Genomic DNA, 24,091 nt, shown 5'->3' on the forward strand with positions numbered 1-24,091 from the left:
CAGACGTCATTTCAAAATAAAAGTCCTTAAAATAAAAATTGTTCTTATATCGCTGTTGGTCGACGTTTAACCAGTGAATATACATGAATATAAATATAAACTCCGTAGAACTTACAATGTCGTTACATTTTTATTGATTCATTTCTAAATCTATAACTAACCATGTAAGCGATGTTTGATGTACTAATTAGGTCATGTTTTTAAAGAAAGCTGTTGCAGTGTTACAAAACGATGTCCCCTGAACGCGAATTTGCGATCGCGTTCTAACTAACTCCAAACATTTCCCAATTTAGTTATTTATTATTAGCATGAAAGAGCACTGTAAATTTACAATGCCAAACAGGCAGCAAAACTACAGACAAGGAATAGCCTACATTTGCATTGTTGAATGATGAAGAAGCAAACTTTGAAAATAGTCAGGAGAGGTACTGCGACAAAAAAAAGAAGCATTAGTTTTCACTTTATAATACCGCTCATATCAAACAACCTCAAAGTTTTTAGAGATTAATACTTTACATAAAAAATGTTTTGTTCAGTAGACAGCTTCACTGTAAATTTGCTGGAGGCTTTCAAATACTGCTGCATATATAAATTCTTATTTATTGCGCACGTTGTGATTTGTCCAGTTTATTGGCTGCGCAATAATTAAGTAACTTCATAATAGTTAATAGAAAGTGTATGACTGTCTTACTTGTAACATTTGTTTCCACGCGGTATTTTGTGAAACGCTGATCGAAGCTGTTCAGAGGAATAAGCTTTACGACACAAATTCCTTTAGTTACATTCACTTATTTCTTTTCATTAGTTCATGTGAACGTTGTTTTGTCCAGTTTATTGTCTGAACAACGATTAAAGGAACGCATCATTTGACGTAACACCGTTGAATAAAAAAGAATTAGGAAGGATAAAATAAAGATGAAAAATATTACAAAGGCAATTCTGGTCACGCGACTATTTACACCACACGTGCAAAAATGTTTATAAGAAATCAAGAGTCTGCGTGGCCTGTTGAAAAAACCAGCATATGCTGGTTAGGAATGTTTTGATGCTGGTCCTTTGCCTAAACCAGCAAAAGGACCAGCATAAACCAGCAAAATGACCAGCATAAACGAGCAAAGGACCAGCTTAAACCAACAAAGGACCAACTTAAACCAGCAAAAGGACCAGCATAAACCAGCAAAGGACCAGCTTAAACCAGCAAAGGACCATCATAAACCAGCAAAGGACCATCATAAACCAGCAAAATGACCAGCATAAACCAGCAAAGGACCAGCTTAAACCAGCAAAAGGACCAGTTTAAACCAGCAAAAGGACCAGCATAAACCAGCAAAGGACCAGCATAAACCAGCAAAAGGACAAGCATAAACCAGTCAAAGGACCAGCTTAAACCAGTCAAAGGACCAGCTTAAACCAGTAAAAGGACCAGCTTAAACCTGCAAAAGGGCCAGCTTAAACCAGTAAAAGGTCCAGCTTAAACCAGCAAAGGGCCAGCTTAAACCAGTAAAAGGTCCAGCTTAAACCAGCAAAGGGCCAGCTTAAACCAGTAAAAGGTCCAGCTTAAACCAGCAAAGGGCCAGCTTAAACCAGTAAAAGGTCCAGCTTAAACCAGCAAAGGGCCAGCTTAAACCAGTAAAAGGTCCAGCTTAAACCAGCAAAGGGCCAGCTTAAACCAGTAAAAGGTCCAGCTTAAACCAGCAAAGGGCCAGCTTAAACCAGTAAAAGGTCCAGCTTAAACCAGCAAAGGGCCAGCTTAAACCAGTAAAAGGTCCAGCTTAAACCAGCAAAGGGCCAGCTTAAACCAGTAAAAGGTCCAGCTTAAACCAGCAAAGGGCCAGCTTAAACCAGTAAAAGGTCCAGCTTAAACCAGCAAAGGGCCAGCTTAAACCAGTAAAAGGTCCAGCTTAAACCAGCAAAGGGCCAGCTTAAACCAGTAAAAGGTCCAGCTTAAACCAGCAAAGGGCCAGCTTAAACCAGTAAAAGGTCCAGCTTAAACCAGCAAAGGGCCAGCTTAAACCAGTAAAAGGTCCAGCTTAAACCAGCAAAGGGCCAGCTTAAACCAGTAAAAGGTCCAGCTTAAACCAGCAAAGGGCCAGCTTAAACCAGTAAAAGGTCCAGCTTAAACCAGCAAAGGGCCAGCTTAAACCAGTAAAAGGTCCAGCTTAAACCAGCAAAGGGCCAGCTTAAACCAGTAAAAGGTCCAGCTTAAACCAGCAAAGGGCCAGCTTAAACCAGTAAAAGGTCCAGCTTAAACCAGCAAAGGGCCAGCTTAAACCAGTAAAAGGTCCAGCTTAAACCAGCAAAGGGCCAGCTTAAACCAGTAAAAGGTCCAGCTTAAACCAGCAAAGGGCCAGCTTAAACCAGTAAAAGGTCCAGCTTAAACCAGCAAAGGGCCAGCTTAAACCAGTAAAAGGTCCAGCTTAAACCAGCAAAGGGCCAGCTTAAACCAGTAAAAGGTCCAGCTTAAACCAGCAAAGGGCCAGCTTAAACCAGTAAAAGGTCCAGCTTAAACCAGCAAAGGGCCAGCTTAAACCAGTAAAAGGTCCAGCTTAAACCAGCAAAGGGCCAGCTTAAACCAGTAAAAGGTCCAGCTTAAACCAGCAAAGGGCCAGCTTAAACCAGTAAAAGGTCCAGCTTAAACCAGCAAAGGGCCAGCTTAAACCAGTAAAAGGTCCAGCTTAAACCAGCAAAGGGCCAGCTTAAACCAGTAAAAGGTCCAGCTTAAACCAGCAAAGGGCCAGCTTAAACCAGTAAAAGGTCCAGCTTAAACCAGCAAAGGGCCAGCTTAAACCAGTAAAAGGTCCAGCTTAAACCAGCAAAGGGCCAGCTTAAACCAGTAAAAGGTCCAGCTTAAACCAGCAAAGGGCCAGCTTAAACCAGTAAAAGGTCCAGCTTAAACCAGCAAAGGGCCAGCTTAAACCAGTAAAAGGTCCAGCTTAAACCAGCAAAGGGCCAGCTTAAACCAGTAAAAGGTCCAGCTTAAACCAGCAAAGGGCCAGCTTAAACCAGTAAAAGGTCCAGCTTAAACCAGCAAAGGGCCAGCTTAAACCAGTAAAAGGTCCAGCTTAAACCAGCAAAGGGCCAGCTTAAACCAGTAAAAGGTCCAGCTTAAACCAGCAAAGGGCCAGCTTAAACCAGTAAAAGGTCCAGCTTAAACCAGCAAAGGGCCAGCTTAAACCAGTAAAAGGTCCAGCTTAAACCAGCAAAGGGCCAGCTTAAACCAGTAAAAGGTCCAGCTTAAACCAGCAAAGGGCCAGCTTAAACCAGTAAAAGGTCCAGCTTAAACCAGCAAAGGGCCAGCTTAAACCAGTAAAAGGTCCAGCTTAAACCAGCAAAGGGCCAGCTTAAACCAGTAAAAGGTCCAGCTTAAACCAGCAAAGGGCCAGCTTAAACCAGTAAAAGGTCCAGCTTAAACCAGCAAAGGGCCAGCTTAAACCAGTAAAAGGTCCAGCTTAAACCAGCAAAGGGCCAGCTTAAACCAGTAAAAGGTCCAGCTTAAACCAGCAAAGGGCCAGCTTAAACCAGTAAAAGGTCCAGCTTAAACCAGCAAAGGGCCAGCTTAAACCAGTAAAAGGTCCAGCTTAAACCAGCAAAGGGCCAGCTTAAACCAGTAAAAGGTCCAGCTTAAACCAGCAAAGGGCCAGCTTAAACCAGTAAAAGGTCCAGCTTAAACCAGCAAAGGGCCAGCTTAAACCAGTAAAAGGTCCAGCTTAAACCAGCAAAGGGCCAGCTTAAACCAGTAAAAGGTCCAGCTTAAACCAGCAAAGGGCCAGCTTAAACCAGTAAAAGGTCCAGCTTAAACCAGCAAAGGGCCAGCTTAAACCAGTAAAAGGTCCAGCTTAAACCAGCAAAGGGCCAGCTTAAACCAGTAAAAGGTCCAGCTTAAACCAGCAAAGGGCCAGCTTAAACCAGTAAAAGGTCCAGCTTAAACCAGCAAAGGGCCAGCTTAAACCAGTAAAAGGTCCAGCTTAAACCAGCAAAGGGCCAGCTTAAACCAGTAAAAGGTCCAGCTTAAACCAGCAAAGGGCCAGCTTAAACCAGTAAAAGGTCCAGCTTAAACCAGCAAAGGGCCAGCTTAAACCAGTAAAAGGTCCAGCTTAAACCAGCAAAGGGCCAGCTTAAACCAGTAAAAGGTCCAGCTTAAACCAGCAAAGGGCCAGCTTAAACCAGTAAAAGGTCCAGCTTAAACCAGCAAAGGGCCAGCTTAAACCAGTAAAAGGTCCAGCTTAAACCAGCAAAGGGCCAGCTTAAACCAGTAAAAGGTCCAGCTTAAACCAGCAAAGGGCCAGCTTAAACCAGTAAAAGGTCCAGCTTAAACCAGCAAAGGGCCAGCTTAAACCAGTAAAAGGTCCAGCTTAAACCAGCAAAGGGCCAGCTTAAACCAGTAAAAGGTCCAGCTTAAACCAGCAAAGGGCCAGCTTAAACCAGTAAAAGGTCCAGCTTAAACCAGCAAAGGGCCAGCTTAAACCAGTAAAAGGTCCAGCTTAAACCAGCAAAGGGCCAGCTTAAACCAGTAAAAGGTCCAGCTTAAACCAGCAAAGGGCCAGCTTAAACCAGTAAAAGGTCCAGCTTAAACCAGCAAAGGGCCAGCTTAAACCAGTAAAAGGTCCAGCTTAAACCAGCAAAGGGCCAGCTTAAACCAGTAAAAGGTCCAGCTTAAACCAGCAAAGGGCCAGCTTAAACCAGTAAAAGGTCCAGCTTAAACCAGCAAAGGGCCAGCTTAAACCAGTAAAAGGTCCAGCTTAAACCAGCAAAGGGCCAGCTTAAACCAGTAAAAGGTCCAGCTTAAACCAGCAAAGGGCCAGCTTAAACCAGTAAAAGGTCCAGCTTAAACCAGCAAAGGGCCAGCTTAAACCAGTAAAAGGTCCAGCTTAAACCAGCAAAGGGCCAGCTTAAACCAGTAAAAGGTCCAGCTTAAACCAGCAAAGGGCCAGCTTAAACCAGTAAAAGGTCCAGCTTAAACCAGCAAAGGGCCAGCTTAAACCAGTAAAAGGTCCAGCTTAAACCAGCAAAGGGCCAGCTTAAACCAGTAAAAGGTCCAGCTTAAACCAGCAAAGGGCCAGCTTAAACCAGTAAAAGGTCCAGCTTAAACCAGCAAAGGGCCAGCTTAAACCAGTAAAAGGTCCAGCTTAAACCAGCAAAGGGCCAGCTTAAACCAGTAAAAGGTCCAGCTTAAACCAGCAAAGGGCCAGCTTAAACCAGTAAAAGGTCCAGCTTAAACCAGCAAAGGGCCAGCTTAAACCAGTAAAAGGTCCAGCTTAAACCAGCAAAGGGCCAGCTTAAACCAGTAAAAGGTCCAGCTTAAACCAGCAAAGGGCCAGCTTAAACCAGTAAAAGGTCCAGCTTAAACCAGCAAAGGGCCAGCTTAAACCAGTAAAAGGTCCAGCTTAAACCAGCAAAGGGCCAGCTTAAACCAGTAAAAGGTCCAGCTTAAACCAGCAAAGGGCCAGCTTAAACCAGTAAAAGGTCCAGCTTAAACCAGCAAAGGGCCAGCTTAAACCAGTAAAAGGTCCAGCTTAAACCAGCAAAGGGCCAGCTTAAACCAGTAAAAGGTCCAGCTTAAACCAGCAAAGGGCCAGCTTAAACCAGTAAAAGGTCCAGCTTAAACCAGCAAAGGGCCAGCTTAAACCAGTAAAAGGTCCAGCTTAAACCAGCAAAGGGCCAGCTTAAACCAGTAAAAGGTCCAGCTTAAACCAGCAAAGGGCCAGCTTAAACCAGTAAAAGGTCCAGCTTAAACCAGCAAAGGGCCAGCTTAAACCAGTAAAAGGTCCAGCTTAAACCAGCAAAGGGCCAGCTTAAACCAGTAAAAGGTCCAGCTTAAACCAGCAAAGGGCCAGCTTAAACCAGTAAAAGGTCCAGCTTAAACCAGCAAAGGGCCAGCTTAAACCAGTAAAAGGTCCAGCTTAAACCAGCAAAGGGCCAGCTTAAACCAGTAAAAGGTCCAGCTTAAACCAGCAAAGGGCCAGCTTAAACCAGTAAAAGGTCCAGCTTAAACCAGCAAAGGGCCAGCTTAAACCAGTAAAAGGTCCAGCTTAAACCAGCAAAGGGCCAGCTTAAACCAGTAAAAGGTCCAGCTTAAACCAGCAAAGGGCCAGCTTAAACCAGTAAAAGGTCCAGCTTAAACCAGCAAAGGGCCAGCTTAAACCAGTAAAAGGTCCAGCTTAAACCAGCAAAGGGCCAGCTTAAACCAGTAAAAGGTCCAGCTTAAACCAGCAAAGGGCCAGCTTAAACCAGTAAAAGGTCCAGCTTAAACCAGCAAAGGGCCAGCTTAAACCAGTAAAAGGACCAGCATAAACCAGTAAAAAGACGAGATTAAACCAGTAAAAAGACCAGCTTAAACCAGCAAAGGACCAGCATAAACCCGCAAAGGACCAGCGTAAACCAGTAAAGGACCAGCTTAAACCAGTAAAAGGGCCAGCTTAAACCAGCAAAGGCCCAGCGTAAACCAGCAAAGGCCCAGCGTAAACCAGCAAAGGCCCAGCGTAAACCAGCAAAGGCCCAGCGTAAACCAGCAAAGGCCCAGCGTAAACCAGCAAAGGCCCAGCGTAAACCAGCAAAGGCCCAGCGTAAACCAGCAAAGGCCCAGCGTAAACCAGCAAAGGCCCAGCGTAAACCAGCAAAGGCCCAGCGTAAACCAGCAAAGGCCCAGCGTAAACCAGCAAAGGCCCAGCGTAAACCAGCAAAGGCCCAGCGTAAACCAGCAAAGGCCCAGCGTAAACCAGCAAAGGCCCAGCGTAAACCAGCAAAGGCCCAGCGTAAACCAGCAAAGGCCCAGCGTAAACCAGCAAAGGCCCAGCGTAAACCAGCAAAGGCCCAGCGTAAACCAGCAAAGGCCCAGCGTAAACCAGCAAAGGCCCAGCGTAAACCAGCAAAGGCCCAGCGTAAACCAGCAAAGGCCCAGCGTAAACCAGCAAAGGCCCAGCGTAAACCAGCAAAGGCCCAGCGTAAACCAGCAAAGGCCCAGCGTAAACCAGCAAAGGCCCAGCGTAAACCAGCAAAGGCCCAGCGTAAACCAGCAAAGGCCCAGCGTAAACCAGCAAAGGCCCAGCGTAAACCAGCAAAGGCCCAGCGTAAACCAGCAAAGGCCCAGCGTAAACCAGCAAAGGCCCAGCGTAAACCAGCAAAGGCCCAGCGTAAACCAGCAAAGGCCCAGCGTAAACCAGCAAAGGCCCAGCGTAAACCAGCAAAGGCCCAGCGTAAACCAGCAAAGGCCCAGCGTAAACCAGCAAAGGCCCAGCGTAAACCAGCAAAGGCCCAGCGTAAACCAGCAAAGGCCCAGCGTAAACCAGCAAAGGCCCAGCGTAAACCAGCAAAGGCCCAGCGTAAACCAGCAAAGGCCCAGCGTAAACCAGCAAAGGCCCAGCGTAAACCAGCAAAGGCCCAGCGTAAACCAGCAAAGGCCCAGCGTAAACCAGCAAAGGCCCAGCGTAAACCAGCAAAGGCCCAGCGTAAACCAGCAAAGGCCCAGCGTAAACCAGCAAAGGCCCAGCGTAAACCAGCAAAGGCCCAGCGTAAACCAGCAAAGGCCCAGCGTAAACCAGCAAAGGCCCAGCGTAAACCAGCAAAGGCCCAGCGTAAACCAGCAAAGGCCCAGCGTAAACCAGCAAAGGCCCAGCGTAAACCAGCAAAGGCCCAGCGTAAACCAGCAAAGGCCCAGCGTAAACCAGCAAAGGCCCAGCGTAAACCAGCAAAGGCCCAGCGTAAACCAGCAAAGGCCCAGCGTAAACCAGCAAAGGCCCAGCGTAAACCAGCAAAGGCCCAGCGTAAACCAGCAAAGGCCCAGCGTAAACCAGCAAAGGCCCAGCGTAAACCAGCAAAGGCCCAGCGTAAACCAGCAAAGGCCCAGCGTAAACCAGCAAAGGCCCAGCGTAAACCAGCAAAGGCCCAGCGTAAACCAGCAAAGGCCCAGCGTAAACCAGCAAAGGCCCAGCGTAAACCAGCAAAGGCCCAGCGTAAACCAGCAAAGGCCCAGCGTAAACCAGCAAAGGCCCAGCGTAAACCAGCAAAGGCCCAGCGTAAACCAGCAAAGGCCCAGCGTAAACCAGCAAAGGCCCAGCGTAAACCAGCAAAGGCCCAGCGTAAACCAGCAAAGGCCCAGCGTAAACCAGCAAAGGCCCAGCGTAAACCAGCAAAGGCCCAGCGTAAACCAGCAAAGGCCCAGCGTAAACCAGCAAAGGCCCAGCGTAAACCAGCAAAGGCCCAGCGTAAACCAGCAAAGGCCCAGCGTAAACCAGCAAAGGCCCAGCGTAAACCAGCAAAGGCCCAGCGTAAACCAGCAAAGGCCCAGCGTAAACCAGCAAAGGCCCAGCGTAAACCAGCAAAGGCCCAGCGTAAACCAGCAAAGGCCCAGCGTAAACCAGCAAAGGCCCAGCGTAAACCAGCAAAGGCCCAGCGTAAACCAGCAAAGGCCCAGCGTAAACCAGCAAAGGCCCAGCGTAAACCAGCAAAGGCCCAGCGTAAACCAGCAAAGGCCCAGCGTAAACCAGCAAAGGCCCAGCGTAAACCAGCAAAGGCCCAGCGTAAACCAGCAAAGGCCCAGCGTAAACCAGCAAAGGCCCAGCGTAAACCAGCAAAGGCCCAGCGTAAACCAGCAAAGGCCCAGCGTAAACCAGCAAAGGCCCAGCGTAAACCAGCAAAGGCCCAGCGTAAACCAGCAAAGGCCCAGCGTAAACCAGCAAAGGCCCAGCGTAAACCAGCAAAGGCCCAGCGTAAACCAGCAAAGGCCCAGCGTAAACCAGCAAAGGCCCAGCGTAAACCAGCAAAGGCCCAGCGTAAACCAGCAAAGGCCCAGCGTAAACCAGCAAAGGCCCAGCGTAAACCAGCAAAGGCCCAGCGTAAACCAGCAAAGGCCCAGCGTAAACCAGCAAAGGCCCAGCGTAAACCAGCAAAGGCCCAGCGTAAACCAGCAAAGGCCCAGCGTAAACCAGCAAAGGCCCAGCGTAAACCAGCAAAGGCCCAGCGTAAACCAGCAAAGGCCCAGCGTAAACCAGCAAAGGCCCAGCGTAAACCAGCAAAGGCCCAGCGTAAACCAGCAAAGGCCCAGCGTAAACCAGCAAAGGCCCAGCGTAAACCAGCAAAGGCCCAGCGTAAACCAGCAAAGGCCCAGCGTAAACCAGCAAAGGCCCAGCGTAAACCAGCAAAGGCCCAGCGTAAACCAGCAAAGGCCCAGCGTAAACCAGCAAAGGCCCAGCGTAAACCAGCAAAGGCCCAGCGTAAACCAGCAAAGGCCCAGCGTAAACCAGCAAAGGCCCAGCGTAAACCAGCAAAGGCCCAGCGTAAACCAGCAAAGGCCCAGCGTAAACCAGCAAAGGCCCAGCGTAAACCAGCAAAGGCCCAGCGTAAACCAGCAAAGGCCCAGCGTAAACCAGCAAAGGCCCAGCGTAAACCAGCAAAGGCCCAGCGTAAACCAGCAAAGGCCCAGCGTAAACCAGCAAAGGCCCAGCGTAAACCAGCAAAGGCCCAGCGTAAACCAGCAAAGGCCCAGCGTAAACCAGCAAAGGCCCAGCGTAAACCAGCAAAGGCCCAGCGTAAACCAGCAAAGGCCCAGCGTAAACCAGCAAAGGCCCAGCGTAAACCAGCAAAGGCCCAGCGTAAACCAGCAAAGGCCCAGCGTAAACCAGCAAAGGCCCAGCGTAAACCAGCAAAGGCCCAGCGTAAACCAGCAAAGGCCCAGCGTAAACCAGCAAAGGCCCAGCGTAAACCAGCAAAGGCCCAGCGTAAACCAGCAAAGGCCCAGCGTAAACCAGCAAAGGCCCAGCGTAAACCAGCAAAGGCCCAGCGTAAACCAGCAAAGGCCCAGCGTAAACCAGCAAAGGCCCAGCGTAAACCAGCAAAGGCCCAGCGTAAACCAGCAAAGGCCCAGCGTAAACCAGCAAAGGCCCAGCGTAAACCAGCAAAGGCCCAGCGTAAACCAGCAAAGGCCCAGCGTAAACCAGCAAAGGCCCAGCGTAAACCAGCAAAGGCCCAGCGTAAACCAGCAAAGGCCCAGCGTAAACCAGCAAAGGCCCAGCGTAAACCAGCAAAGGCCCAGCGTAAACCAGCAAAGGCCCAGCGTAAACCAGCAAAGGCCCAGCGTAAACCAGCAAAGGCCCAGCGTAAACCAGCAAAGGCCCAGCGTAAACCAGCAAAGGCCCAGCGTAAACCAGCAAAGGCCCAGCGTAAACCAGCAAAGGCCCAGCGTAAACCAGCAAAGGCCCAGCGTAAACCAGCAAAGGCCCAGCGTAAACCAGCAAAGGCCCAGCGTAAACCAGCAAAGGCCCAGCGTAAACCAGCAAAGGCCCAGCGTAAACCAGCAAAGGCCCAGCGTAAACCAGCAAAGGCCCAGCGTAAACCAGCAAAGGCCCAGCGTAAACCAGCAAAGGCCCAGCGTAAACCAGCAAAGGCCCAGCGTAAACCAGCAAAGGCCCAGCGTAAACCAGCAAAGGCCCAGCGTAAACCAGCAAAGGCCCAGCGTAAACCAGCAAAGGCCCAGCGTAAACCAGCAAAGGCCCAGCGTAAACCAGCAAAGGCCCAGCGTAAACCAGCAAAGGCCCAGCGTAAACCAGCAAAGGCCCAGCGTAAACCAGCAAAGGCCCAGCGTAAACCAGCAAAGGCCCAGCGTAAACCAGCAAAGGCCCAGCGTAAACCAGCAAAGGCCCAGCGTAAACCAGCAAAGGCCCAGCGTAAACCAGCAAAGGCCCAGCGTAAACCAGCAAAGGCCCAGCGTAAACCAGCAAAGGCCCAGCGTAAACCAGCAAAGGCCCAGCGTAAACCAGCAAAGGCCCAGCGTAAACCAGCAAAGGCCCAGCGTAAACCAGCAAAGGCCCAGCGTAAACCAGCAAAGGCCCAGCGTAAACCAGCAAAGGCCCAGCGTAAACCAGCAAAGGCCCAGCGTAAACCAGCAAAGGCCCAGCGTAAACCAGCAAAGGCCCAGCGTAAACCAGCAAAGGCCCAGCGTAAACCAGCAAAGGCCCAGCGTAAACCAGCAAAGGCCCAGCGTAAACCAGCAAAGGCCCAGCGTAAACCAGCAAAGGCCCAGCGTAAACCAGCAAAGGCCCAGCGTAAACCAGCAAAGGCCCAGCGTAAACCAGCAAAGGCCCAGCGTAAACCAGCAAAGGCCCAGCGTAAACCAGCAAAGGACCAGCATAAACCAGCATCAAAACATAACCAGCATATGCTGGTTTTTTCAACAGGGGTAAACTGGATAATTCTCCAAATCTGCCGCTAGAGGTCACATGATGCCCACATCACATCACAAACCCACTGAAACTTTGGTTGTTCAGTGGGCAGTGTCCTCCAAACTTAATCTTTCAAATCTCATCTGTTTTAATATTCGACTAATATGATTTTAAACAAGGTAGGTTTCGTAGGTTTAATTCATGATTTCCCTTTTAGTAAGAAGAGGTGTGTGTGTGTGTCTGTGTCTGTGTCTCAACACCACCCCGAGTGTGATTGCTCCATAGTAAAAAGCCCAAGTCTCTTTGCGACGCTTGCAAACCTCAAGACGCGTCAAGTCAAGGCCCCGCTGATGGAGCGCGCGTGTGTCGCCGCCTCTATTTGCGTAGTGGAGGCTGGCTCCACCTTTCAAGCATTGCAGTGACCTCAGCAGTGGGCTGAATAGAGCTGGGTGGGATTTTGTGCCTCGTATTCAAGGATCACGATTTAACGGTGTATGTGACGGAGCGAATGAACGTTTAGCCGGTAACGTTACGCGCTGAACGGTGCAGGATTTGTGTTCGTGTTTGCGTGCGGCTAACGACAGGGATCAAATAAACGAGGAATGTGGGATTTACAGAATGCCCAACAGCGTTGGAAAAAGATTTAAACCCACCAAATACATCCCGGTGTCCACTACCGCCACTCTTCTGGTGGGATCCACTACTTTATTCTTCGTTTTCACGTAAGTTTGCGGCGATTTCATTCACGCGCTATTTCGTGAAACGCTGGGAGTGATTGTGGGCTGTTAACTGGACTAAGTTTTATGACATTTAAATGACCACAAGGCCTGTGATTTGACTAAACGCCTTGAGCTATTTCTCTGATTTCTTCATTTAGACAGTTGATGTGCATACGAAGTGATGGGGGGGGAGGGATTTCACATGAGATTTCACATGTGAAATGAGTTCAGCAGAAAAGTCTGGTTTTCTTAAAATTCTTGTGCTACAGAATATTCTTTGATGGACTATTTGCAGCATATACTGCCTGTTATTGGATGCTTGTAGACAGTTTTGTTCTTTTCATTCATTGCATTGAGTTTTAAATGTAATGTGCTTTCAAGGTGATAGGTTTTGGCACTCCCATACTTTATATAACTGAACGATATTGTATGCAGATAATTTCATAGACATTGCTTAAATGCATATGGCTTCAATGTGCAGAGTGCATTGATCTTTGCTTCAAAAGCTTTCTCGTACTATGCACGGCTAAAGTCATTATCAAAGATCAGCATAAAGTGATCTTTTTAAGTGTATTGATGGCCAGGAAGTTGCTTTAACGTTGAGGCGTTCATCAAGCAGTGAGTGTGATAGAGAAGATAGTGACAGGCTTTGATTTACTCAAGCAGTTGTTTGAAGAATCAACATTAGGCTCAGTGTTTTGGATCACTTGTGTTTTAATTATTCTTTTTCAGATTACAGTCAGGAGTACACCGTTTTTATTTGATCATCTTGCAAGCATAAACCCGCTCTTAGTGTGTTTTGTAGAATGAGCATCTTGCAGATTGAGCTGTCATGATGATTTATTTATTTTTAAATTGTGGTTTAGGTCAGTAGATCACAATTTCTTCTAAGCTTTTTTTGTATGATTTTTTTTCAAAATATTCAGTATAAAGTGCTGCAGCTGTGATGTCAAAAGCCGAAAAGCCATGGGTTCCCTTGAGATTTCTCTATTGGTTTTTTAATGGTGTTTTTCACTTTGAGTAAAACAAGGTCTGTGGTAGCCTAAATATAAGTTGATGATATTTCAACGTTTTTCTCTCTAAAATAAATGACATTCACCCATACTGAAAATGTGAATTTTGAAGCAGTTATGTTTATTTTTAAATCCGAATGGCCAAGTATCCTCAAGTTTTGTTTACCACAGACCTTATTCCACTCATTAATTGAAAAATTCCGTTATAAAAAGTTAAACCCATTGCAAGATCTCAAGGGATTCCAAATTAGTCTTCTGGGTTTTGACATCACGGCTACAGCACTCTATAGTCTCATAATTAATATGAGGTCATAAAGCTTCATCCATAACAATTATAAAGGATATAGCAAAATACGGTTTAAAAATGGTAGATTAACTAGCATTGATTGCAGAATATGTTGACGTGATGTTTTTGGAGATATCTTGGCACTTGTATAATTTAGGGAATAATTCCCCTACCCATTTGTGGTGTCTAAAATAAGTTACTTTTACATCACTTACTTACTTTTAGATTTTTAAATCTGTGCTCCACAACTAACGGGAAAAAATGCACTGGGCTTGATCAGACTATCCATTTTCCCGAGAGCCCTGGAGATGAAAAAAATCCACTGGATGACATGTTTTACAAATAGAGACTTGGCACAGGTAACAGAAAAATAACTTGCATTGTTCATTTACTTATACTACCAACATTGTAACATTGCCGGTTGAAAACTGGTGAACTTGGGCTTTTAAACTGACTTATAAAGACTATAATAAATGTGTGTGCTGGTTTGAAGTGAAGTGATGTGTGGCCAAGTATGGTGACCCATACTCAGAATTTGTGCTCTGTATTTCACCCATCCAAGTGCACATACACAGTAGCGAAAACACACCCGGAGCAGTGGGCAGCCATATTGCTGTGGTGCCCAGGGAGCAGTTGGGGGTTCAGTTCAAGGCTCTCACCTCAGTCATGATATTGAGGATGGAGAGAGCGCTGGAGAGTGCTCCCTCCAACGACAATTCTTTCATTAGGCCACGACTGCCCACTGTGAGCATGAGCTAGGAGCAGATGGATGATCAATGGATTAAGAGCTCGACCCATTACTGTTTGATACTCTGGATTAATATACTGTTTTGGAAACAGGGGTTGTTAATGTTGACCTTTACATGCTAAATTTCTTATGCAAATAATAGGAAACAGACGTTTTTTTTAGTTTCCTCTGGTAGCCATTGAGAAGTTAGATCTGTGTCCAGCATCAGACCTCCAAAACCTGTACAGTGCCATCTGTATTTAAAACAGCACTCATGTGCAGCGTCAAAGCTAATGTCGGTACCTAAGGCCACACTTGTTCACTGACTGCTCCCTAGAGAACAGTCGATAGACCTTCAAGCCAACAAGGCCATGTGATGACTTTCTCCTGAATGTGAGAAGTGATGGGGGATCTGGGTGTTGTCAGGCATTTACACAGATCTTAACAAGGTTGTTCTCAGTTAGTTTTCCCATATGGCCTCACTACCTCACTGCATTTGTGTCGAGAACAGTGGTGTGGAGTGAGGAGACTTGTGACACAGTCTTTATGATCTTCCCATAAATCATTTATCCATTTGTTTAAGACATTTCTTAGTGTCTTTACCGCTTTCTACGACATTCATATTATCAATTTTTTTTTCTGAGATTTAATATCTGAAAGTTTGCTAGGTAAACAAGCAAAGGGAACATGTTTAGTCCCTCATTTTCATAGAGAATGAACTGCTCAAGTGCTCTTAAGAAACATCACATATGTGAGGAAAGAAAATGAACCTTTGAAGTCAATCGCTTTATAATTATGACCAAACTGCTTTTAGCAGTAAGTCAAAAGATGAATTATGAAGTAGCATAGTCTTTGTTCAGTGCTGGAAATAGGATTCTACCATTGTGAGTATGATGTTCGGTATTTGAGCTTTATTTGAATTAACGAAGAAAAATTTAACCTTTAAAGCTTTTTTTAATGGTTTGTGTAGTAGTTTCAATTTTCATATCTGAAAGCATTTCAGTGTGAACTGAAGTGGAGTTGTGGCCTAATGGTAAGAGAGTCAGACTCGTAACCCAAAGGTTGCGGGTTCGAGTCTCGTACCGGCAGGGATTGTAGGTGGGGGGAGTGAATGTACAGCGCTCTCTCCCACCTTCAATACCATGACTGAGGTGCCCTTGAGCAAGGCACCAAACCCCCAACTGCTCCCTGGGCGCCGCAGCATAAATGGCTTTGGATGGGTTAAATGCAGAGCACTAATTCCGAGTATGGGTCGCCACATGTCACATCACTTTTTTTAGATAGTGTCCCCCTTTTAATTTGTGTCTAACCTCTTTCTCTTGTTCCCTTAAGGGGGACAGATTGGATTAACAGTGTTCTGTGTGCAGATGTCCTGTGGTCTGTAGTATTTCTAAACATTATGGTGACATAATGGGCTGTAGTTTAAATTTTAAGGCCGTTAATGAAGTGCTCATCTCCATTTATGTTTATCTTCATTCCCTGCTGTGCTTTCTTGTTAATGGGCCTGTAATATGTTTATGCTGTTCTGTTAGATTTCATGATAAGCACTTGCACCCTGTACAAGTATTGGCATACAAAAAAATATACTAACTCTTCTTGTGAATTCAGTAGGGCTGCCACTAATGACTATTTTTATTTAGATTAATCTATCGACTAATTTATCGATTAATCTAAACTATTAATTTCCCACAAAAATCATCAATTTTACTTAAGAATATTTTATTAAACTATATTTTATTAAACCAAATGCAATCCAAATTTCTATGAGATCCTTTTTTTAAAGCAAAAGGAAAGTGCAACATAGAGTGCAAGAACATCACAAGAAGCAAGTGTCCATCTCATAGTCCAAATCACTGAAATCAAAGTTCAGTATTATAGTGTAAGAATGACAACATATCCACGGATTATAGTCTACTAATAATAAAATTATCAAAAAACACTTTTTAAAGGAGTATTTGCCAGAAATGTTATTTACCAGAATTTATTTAGGAGAAAAATGTAAATGCGCAGTATTTCTGCAAAAAAAGAAAAAAGAAACTTTTTTTTTTTTTTAATAAAATCAATTAATTGGAGATGCTTTTAATTATTAAAATTTAATGGAACCATTAACATGGAATCCGGAAAATAATGGAAAACAGTATTTGGTAAAGATAAAACTGTAAAACTCACTTAATTAGACAGGCTTTTTGATTAATACAAGTTAATTTAACCATTAAAACGTAGAAAAATGAAAATGGAAAAAAACTGAATTTGGAAATAAAAAAAACAATAAAACAATAGCCTTTAAAATGATTTAAAATACATATATAATAGCAATGAGGCAATAATAATTAGTATAATAAGAAATCATATGGTTTTATTGAACAAAACTGTTGAAATACATAATGTATTATAAACAATAGAGCTAATGTACAGTATCCACTACAACAAAGGCCTGCAGAGGTCGCCAATGGCCTGACGATTGTTTTTACACATTACTGTGCGATCTAATCCTTGTTTAATATTGACCAAGCACCATTTCATTCAAATGTCCACTTAATCTTTAATATTTGGCCATATATTAATTCAACTGTCTAATAACACACATGGACAGCTTTTGTTTAGCAAACTGTCAGGAAGAGAATAATATTTGGCTGATGAATTGCACATAATTCTGTCGATAATGAATCCATCAGACTGGAGACTTAAACCGAGCAGAACAGCGGCATTTATTAGCGTGTGCCATTCAGAAACTGCAGCGTGCAGAGAGATGGAGTGATGGGCAAAACGGAAAGAGAATGAGGAAGGTGGTTTTAGGGGTAGAGGATAGAGATGTAGCCCACAGTCACATAGAAGATTTGGCAACAATTTCTTTCTTCTTTGGAACACAAAAGAAGATATTTTGAAAAGATATCTCGGTTTTTTTCTTCCATAAAATACAAGTCATTTTTCTTCAAAATATCTTTTGTGTGCCAAAACAGAAAAAAAATCATGCAGTGTTGGAACAACATTATTATTAATATTATTATTTTTATTTTTATATTTATATTTTTTGTCCATATACAGTGAAAGTCTGTGATGCCTTGGACCCAGCTGACATTCTTTAAAATATTTTCTTTTTTGTTCTGCTGAACAAAAAGAATGGTTCAGGCGAGTATAAATGATAACAGAATTTTCAAGCCAGAAGTGCAGGTGAAAAGATACATTAAACATTGTTGCCTCTTTTGTTTCTGGTTCCACAGAAGAATGGCGTTCAAATATAATCACCAATAAATAGTCCTAAATCTCCTAAAACATCCTCATCACAAATTCTCCAATATTTGCTGCATTATTCATACGCATAGTGCGGATATGGATAAACAATTTTGATTTCAATCTAGGTCATTTTTGTTTTCAGTTGAACAGTGCTGTGCTGCCGTCATTGTCGGTGAATATCCATGAATCTCTAATATAGATAGCTTATTAAAATCAGGGAAGAGTCTGGAACTAAGAATTCAGAAGTACAGCTCCCATAAATCCAATTTTTCAATATTACTATAACCATAAGGTTGCTTATAAGAATTAGGTGCCAGTAATAGTGAATCTTTATTGTGTTTTCCTTCATATGCACAGAAAGATGGAGAAAGCTTGACCTCAGATCTGTAACTGTTCATAAAGCTCCGTGAATACAGACCATAAACTTTAATTATAACCATGAGCAGTTTGTGGATTTAGCTACAGCCTTTTAAGTCTCATTCATTTAAAATGATTTGTATTTCTTTTGCATTCGCTAGAGGAAGCTATGCAAGATGAAAGTTAAACTCTTCTGAAAAGGCTTCATTGCTGTTATCTGTGCAGTTTCTGTTTAATGCAGCATATCATTATCTGTGTACTGAATGGGGAAAACAGCATATAATTAAATAAGCAATTATCTACCACTCTTCAGGTGTAAATTAGTGAAAATGAAATTGGAATTACAGGGATAGCTGTTCAGTTCTCTGTGATTATTGAAAATACTCTGATTAGGATTATGAAGTTATTTTGCATTTATATCTGTGTCTTAGGTATTTGTTTAGTTTTCAGCTACTGCAAAACAAAAATTTAATCATATCCGTTTCTTTCAGAGCCCTGCTTGCTTAAACAATAGAACAGCTATGACTCACTCTCACCCTATGTGGGACTCACAGTAGAATGGATGTGAGAATCTAATTTTGGACGTCATAGCTCATGTATTCTTAGCTAGAAGCTACATGACAGTAATGAGATCAAATCTGTTTCCCCCTGTTAGCTGGCATTAAGTAAAGGGGGTGCTCATGAAGATTGATCCAAATGATGGTGTTAATTTGGTATAGGAAGATTGTTTGTGGCTTAAACTAGTCTGTGAACCCTCTGAGAAATACAATTATGCCCTATTATCAGTTACACCAATGCATAACCATACATTTCTAACGTAACACTTTGACACCTGCAGCTGTTGGCTCTCAGTCGAGAAATGAATGATAGATGAATATGTGTATGGGCCTTTTTGCTTTCCTATACACTACCATTCAGAAGGTTGGAGTAACAGTTAGAAGTTTATTATGCTTACCAAGGCTGCATTTATTTGATAAAAATATAGCAAAACCATTAATATAGTGAAATATTATTCCACTTTAAAATAACTGTTTTCCGATTTACTGATGCTTATTGTTTTCTGTTGATTCTGTATGCATGGCTAAACTGTTGGACCTGGTTTCATTGATTGCTGATGCTGCAACTTTCAGACAATCTATCCTAAACATCATCTGTCTGTATATTGATGTTTTGAAAATGAGTCAGACAAATAAAGACCAGGCCATTTAGTCTCATTTCAGCCAGACTTCCCCATCAGTATGCCACTCTCAGGTTCAGATAATGCAGACGGATCAGCATGCCGTGCCGTCAGTGTGAGGCATTCTGAGTGGATCTATTGGAGACTTGAGATTTTCATTATACAAAAATATTGGAGCGCAGAATGTCAGATTCAAGGATTCCATAGAGACATGTAATAATTTTACAAAACATTAGCATCTAATGGAGCAAGCAATGCTTCAAATGAATGAAGACACGTCCATTTTGTTACAAATGTATTTACTTCATCCAGAAATTAAAATACACACCCTCAGGCCATCCTAGATGTATGTAGATGATTTTGTTTCTTCATTGGAACAAAATTGGATACATTTTACATTACATCACTTGCTCACCAGTGGATCCTCTGCAGTGAATGGGTGCTGTCAGAATGAAAGTCCAAACAGCTGATAAAAGCATCACAATAATCTACATGTAATCCACACGTCTCCAGTCCATCAATTAACATCTTGTGAAGTGAAAAACTGTGTGGTTTTAAGAAACAAATCCATCATTAAGGCATTTAAACTTTAAACCATTGCTTCTGGCAAAAATATGAGTCCATAATCCATAATAACGCTTCCTCCACTGAAAAGACCATCCCCTGTTGTCCTCTCACATCAAAATCCAAAATTTTAGGCTATTTTGCAAACCGTTGGTGCTTGATCTGTGCATATTCTTTCATCCTCCTTCTTTTTTTTTTCACAAGGCGTTAGTTGATATATTATTGTGATGTTTTTATCTGCTGTTTGGGCTCTCTTTCTGACGGCACCCATTCACTGCAGAGGATCCATTGGTGAGCAAGTGATATACTACATTTCTCCAAATTTGTTCAGTTGAAGACACAAACTCATCAATATCTTGGATGCCCTAAGAGTGAGGAAAAGTTCCAGAAAATTTTCATATTTGGGTGAACTGTTCCTTTAAAAACTAATTCAAAGAGTCAAGCTGAACAACTAAAGCTTTTTCTCACAGAAAAACTTGGTTTGGTGGTAAGTTGTAAGCTATGATGACCCTCAAGGGTCTGCTGAAAAGAGGTTTGTGTCCACATGGTTCTCCATTCAGTATGACAAATCGGCGGATCCTATCATTGCACATAGTACTCATCTGAAAGAATTTTGTTCTGATGCTTTTGAAAGAGAATTTTCTGACACTGTTTCCCAGCACAGCAGGGTGTTGACATCTGCAATATGCCATGGCAGAAGTGACAACAGATAAAGCCACCACTATGGCTGGCCGACATGCATGCGTTTTGCACACTGTAAAGGAGGCTTGAACTTTTCACTGTTTCTGCATTCCATTGTATCATAAACCAGCAGGATTTTTTTTAGGGTTAGATCACATCATGACACCAGTTGTTAAGATTGTAAACGGCTCCCAAGCAGAGACGGCACAGGTCATTTAAGGTGAATTTTGATGATCATGTGTACCTATTTGTAGTGAATTTTAATCATTTTTGACTTTTCATGAACATTAAATACACAAAGCTTCATTTTGAAACAGACACTGAAAGTAATGATAAGTGGATGTTCAGTAAATGAGTCCGATGATGATTCAGGACACTCGTCTGATGGATTTAGTGAGTTCATTCAGGCATTTGTCAAACCAGGAACTAATTTGTTTGAGTCTGTGTGAATGACCCATAAGAGTCATTTGTTTGTGAATCAGACTTCACTGGTTCACTGTTTTTGTTTTTGCCTTAAAAACATTCTTTCTATCTTATTGGTTTCAATTTAGACTCACAACTCGGGTAAAATATAATTTATTTTGCCACAAATTATTTTATAATTTATAATTATATTTTATAAATATTTTTTTTTTAACTTAAGTATACATTTAAGAATATTTGCATTCCCAAAAAAACATATCTTGAGAATGTTCTTATCTTTTTTTTTTTCTTCCTAAGATTGTTCTAAAGACAAAGCTTAAGAAAAAAATTTAATTCCTGAAAAGAATATTCTTAAAAAACATTGTAAATAAATAACCCCTTACAGTTAGGATAACCTCCAACTTGTCTTAAATCCCGAAAAGTAAGCTGTTCAATTAATTTGTTGGGTTGCATCAAATAAACATTAGAATAGCTACACATAATACATATTACTAATACTTGGGTCTTCAACATGAACCACTACAGTCAGATAACACCAAAGCCTGTCATTTTCTTCTTCTGAAGAACTTCTCAAGAATTGCACTTCTTAGAATTATGTAGCGAATCAGCTCATGGGGAAATATGAATAATTAACCATAACTAGTTATAATTAACTATTCATATTTTAGATCCACTGTAGATATTTAGCTTACTTCTTACTTAAGGAGAATTTCATGAATCCAGACCCAGATCTTATGAAATAGACGTAATTATACTGGTATGATGGTGAATACTGTACATACTATACATACTACATATGAAGAGTGTAATTTTCTGTGTTATTGTGTGGATAGTTTGAAGGTAATAAACCATATTTTTAGGATATCCAAGGCAAGTATCTCCCCAGATTGTTTGCTTCCTTGTTATAGCTTTCCCTCTCATTAAAAATGGAGAATCCCTGCTGTACACACTTCTGAGACTCATAATGAACTTAATTGTCCTGCTGGGCTTTGGTTTGCTTCATATGCCCCAGTAGATATGTCTGTTTTTGGTCAGTACTTTCCATTCATTCATCAGCATAAATTAATTTTAGGTGGTGCATGGTTTTGCATTCAGAATGTAGACACTTCACTCAAATGAATCCAGGTGATTGCTCTCTTATTATATACACAAAAGGATCCTGACCCCACACAAGAGCTAAAAATACGGTCTTTCTGCTGTGCCTCTATTGGCTTTCGTAATCATAGCCTGCCTGGAAATCTTCCCTAAAACACAGAGGCTGCCTGTGCAGACTGGCTGGGGTAACTGGAGCTCTTGGTGTGTGTGTGTGTGTGTGTGAGGATGTATGTTACCTCTGAGGTGAAAAGGGCAGCAACGGAGCAAGAGGGGAGGAAGTGGAGCAGGAGGAAGAGAGAGAAAGAGATGGCAGGCAGGGAGGGAGCTGATTGAGTAGGGCTACTCCTTTTTCTCCGTCCCCCTTTCCAACCATTCATCTGCCCACTGGCTGGAAAAGCCTCTGACTTTTTTACGAACATGTGGAACACATTTAACCACCTCAGCTGCGCCTACCCGTGCGGTCTCCACCCTCCTTTTTCTCACTCTTTTCCACCCATTCTAAACGCTCTGCCTTTTACGCCTACTGTTTCACTGCATTTGCAGTAATGCATTCTTGTGTTTGATTAAAACAGCAGTAAGTCATAGTTGCCCTTTGCTGTATTTCAAAGCACTAATTAATCAGAAAAATGGGCAGTGAGCTCTTGGTTTATTTTTTTTGTTTTTTTTTTGGTCTTTCTAATCTCACAATTTAAATACTTAATCAGTGTGTTTAATAAGATATCTGGTGCAGTCGGTCAGATAAAGTGTTTTCAGTCGAAGCCTGCTATTATGAACCCAGAAGATGAAGTATCCACGTGGAGACTGTCACATCAGAGAGAAGGTGCTGAAAACGTCTCTGAGGTGCCTCTGGCCTCTGGTGCTTTGATGTAGGTGATGTAAAGGCCAGCTTGGCCCCTATGGGCTTGTTATTTTATTTATATACAGTGTGTTACATCGGTGGTGGGCCACTATGGTTTTTTCATATAGGCTGAAACTGTTATCTACAGATCAAGGACAGATTGCTGAAAAGAAATGAAACTAAATAAAAAAAAAATGTTTTAATGTACTAAAGCATTGCTATATCTATTGACAATCACTTCTGTTAGTTGGCCAAGCAAAGGACCATAATCTTAAAATAACTAAATTATTGAAATGATTATTTAATTATATTTGCATGTAAATGGAATATATAATGCAATATGTGGAAATGGTAATAATAAAGATATACAGAAGTCACTTATGCTGATCAAGGCTGCATTTGTTTGATCAAAAATACAGTAAAAACAGTTTAACTATTTAAAATAACTGTTTTTTTTATTTTTTATTCCTGTGGTAGTAAAGCTGAATTTTCAGCACTCATTACTCCCGTCTTCAGTGTCACACAGTCCTTCAGTAATTATTCTAATATGCCATTCTAATTCTCAAAAAAATTTCTTCTTATTATCAATGTTGAACAGTTGTGTAACTGTTAATAATTTTGTAGATTCGAAAGTTATTGAATAGGAAATTCAAAAGAATAACATTTATTTGAAATACATTTGAAACAACCTAAAAACTTTCTAGTCACTTCTGAATTGTTGTAGAATAATAAAAAATATATATTACTGACCCCAAACTTTTAAACGTTATTGTGTGTGAGTCATCAAAATTGTAAAATAACAAAAATCTAAGTATATAGTAACCAAAAAGAGATGTGAGTGCATGCAAACATATGCAGTAATAATGAGTGGGTGTTGATTGTGCAATGCTTAGAAATGAGTTCAGTTCTTGCTGTATAAATTATAATAATGCAGAATTGAACTGAATTTGAATTTCATCATCAGTGTGAAACCTGTCTTGTTTCAAGTTTATCTGTGTGACTGTTTGTGATGGAGGATATGAGGACAGAGGACGTGATATACAGTGGGGCAAAAAAGTATTTAGTCAGCCACCAATTGTGCAAGTTCTCCCACTTAAAAAGATGAGAGAGGCCTCTCATCATAGGTATACCTCAACTATGAGAGACAAAATGAGAAAAAAAATCCAGAAAATCACATTGTAGGATTTTTAAAGAATTAATTGGTAAATTCCTCGGTAAAATAAGTATTTGGTCACCTACAAACAAGCAAGATTTCTGGCTCTCACAGACCTGTAACTTCTTCTTTAAGAGGCTCCTCTGTCCTCCACTCGTTACCTGTATTAATGGCATCTGTTTGAACACGTTATCAGTATAAAAGACACCTGTCCACAACCTCAAACAGTCACACTCCAAACTCCACCATGGCCAAGACCAAAGAGCTGTCAAAGGACACCAGAAACAAAATTGTAGACCTGCACCAGGCTGGGAAGACTAAATCTGCAATAGGTAAGCAGCTTGGTGTGAAGAAATCAACTGTGGGAGCAATTATTAGAAAATGGAAGACATACAAGACCACAAGACCACTCCGTCGATCTGGGGCTCCACGCAAGATCTCACCCCGTGGGGTCAAAATGATCACAAGAACTGTGAGCAAATGAGCAAAAACCACACGGGGGGACCTAGTGAATGACCTGCAGAGAGCTGGGACCAAAGTAACAAAGGCTACCATCAGTAACACACTGCACCGCCAGGGACTCAAATCCTGCAGTGCCAGACGTGGCCCCCTGCTTAAGCCAGTACATGTCCAGGCCCGTCTGAAGTTTGCTAGAGAGCATTTGGATGACC

At 42.8% G+C, this 24,091-nt stretch overlaps 1 protein-coding gene across 1 annotated transcript in view; it reads left to right on the top strand.

Annotated features, from left to right (window-relative positions):
- Window positions 1-11,471: 11,471 nt before the first annotated feature.
- Window positions 11,472-24,091, top strand: part of zdhhc8b (zinc finger DHHC-type palmitoyltransferase 8b) — an 80,076-nt gene continuing 67,456 nt past the window's right edge. Inside the window, exon 1 of the mRNA XM_016291915.1 lies at window positions 11,472-11,875. Within this exon, the coding sequence (XP_016147401.1) occupies window positions 11,772-11,875 (104 nt within the window). The 5' untranslated portion in view covers window positions 11,472-11,771. The remainder of the gene's footprint in view (window positions 11,876-24,091) is intronic.

Source organism: Sinocyclocheilus grahami, unplaced genomic scaffold (assembly GCF_001515645.1).
Source record: "Sinocyclocheilus grahami isolate Dianchi unplaced genomic scaffold, SAMN03320097.WGS_v1.1 scaffold278.1, whole genome shotgun sequence".
Classification (NCBI taxonomy): domain Eukaryota; kingdom Metazoa; phylum Chordata; class Actinopteri; order Cypriniformes; family Cyprinidae; genus Sinocyclocheilus; species Sinocyclocheilus grahami.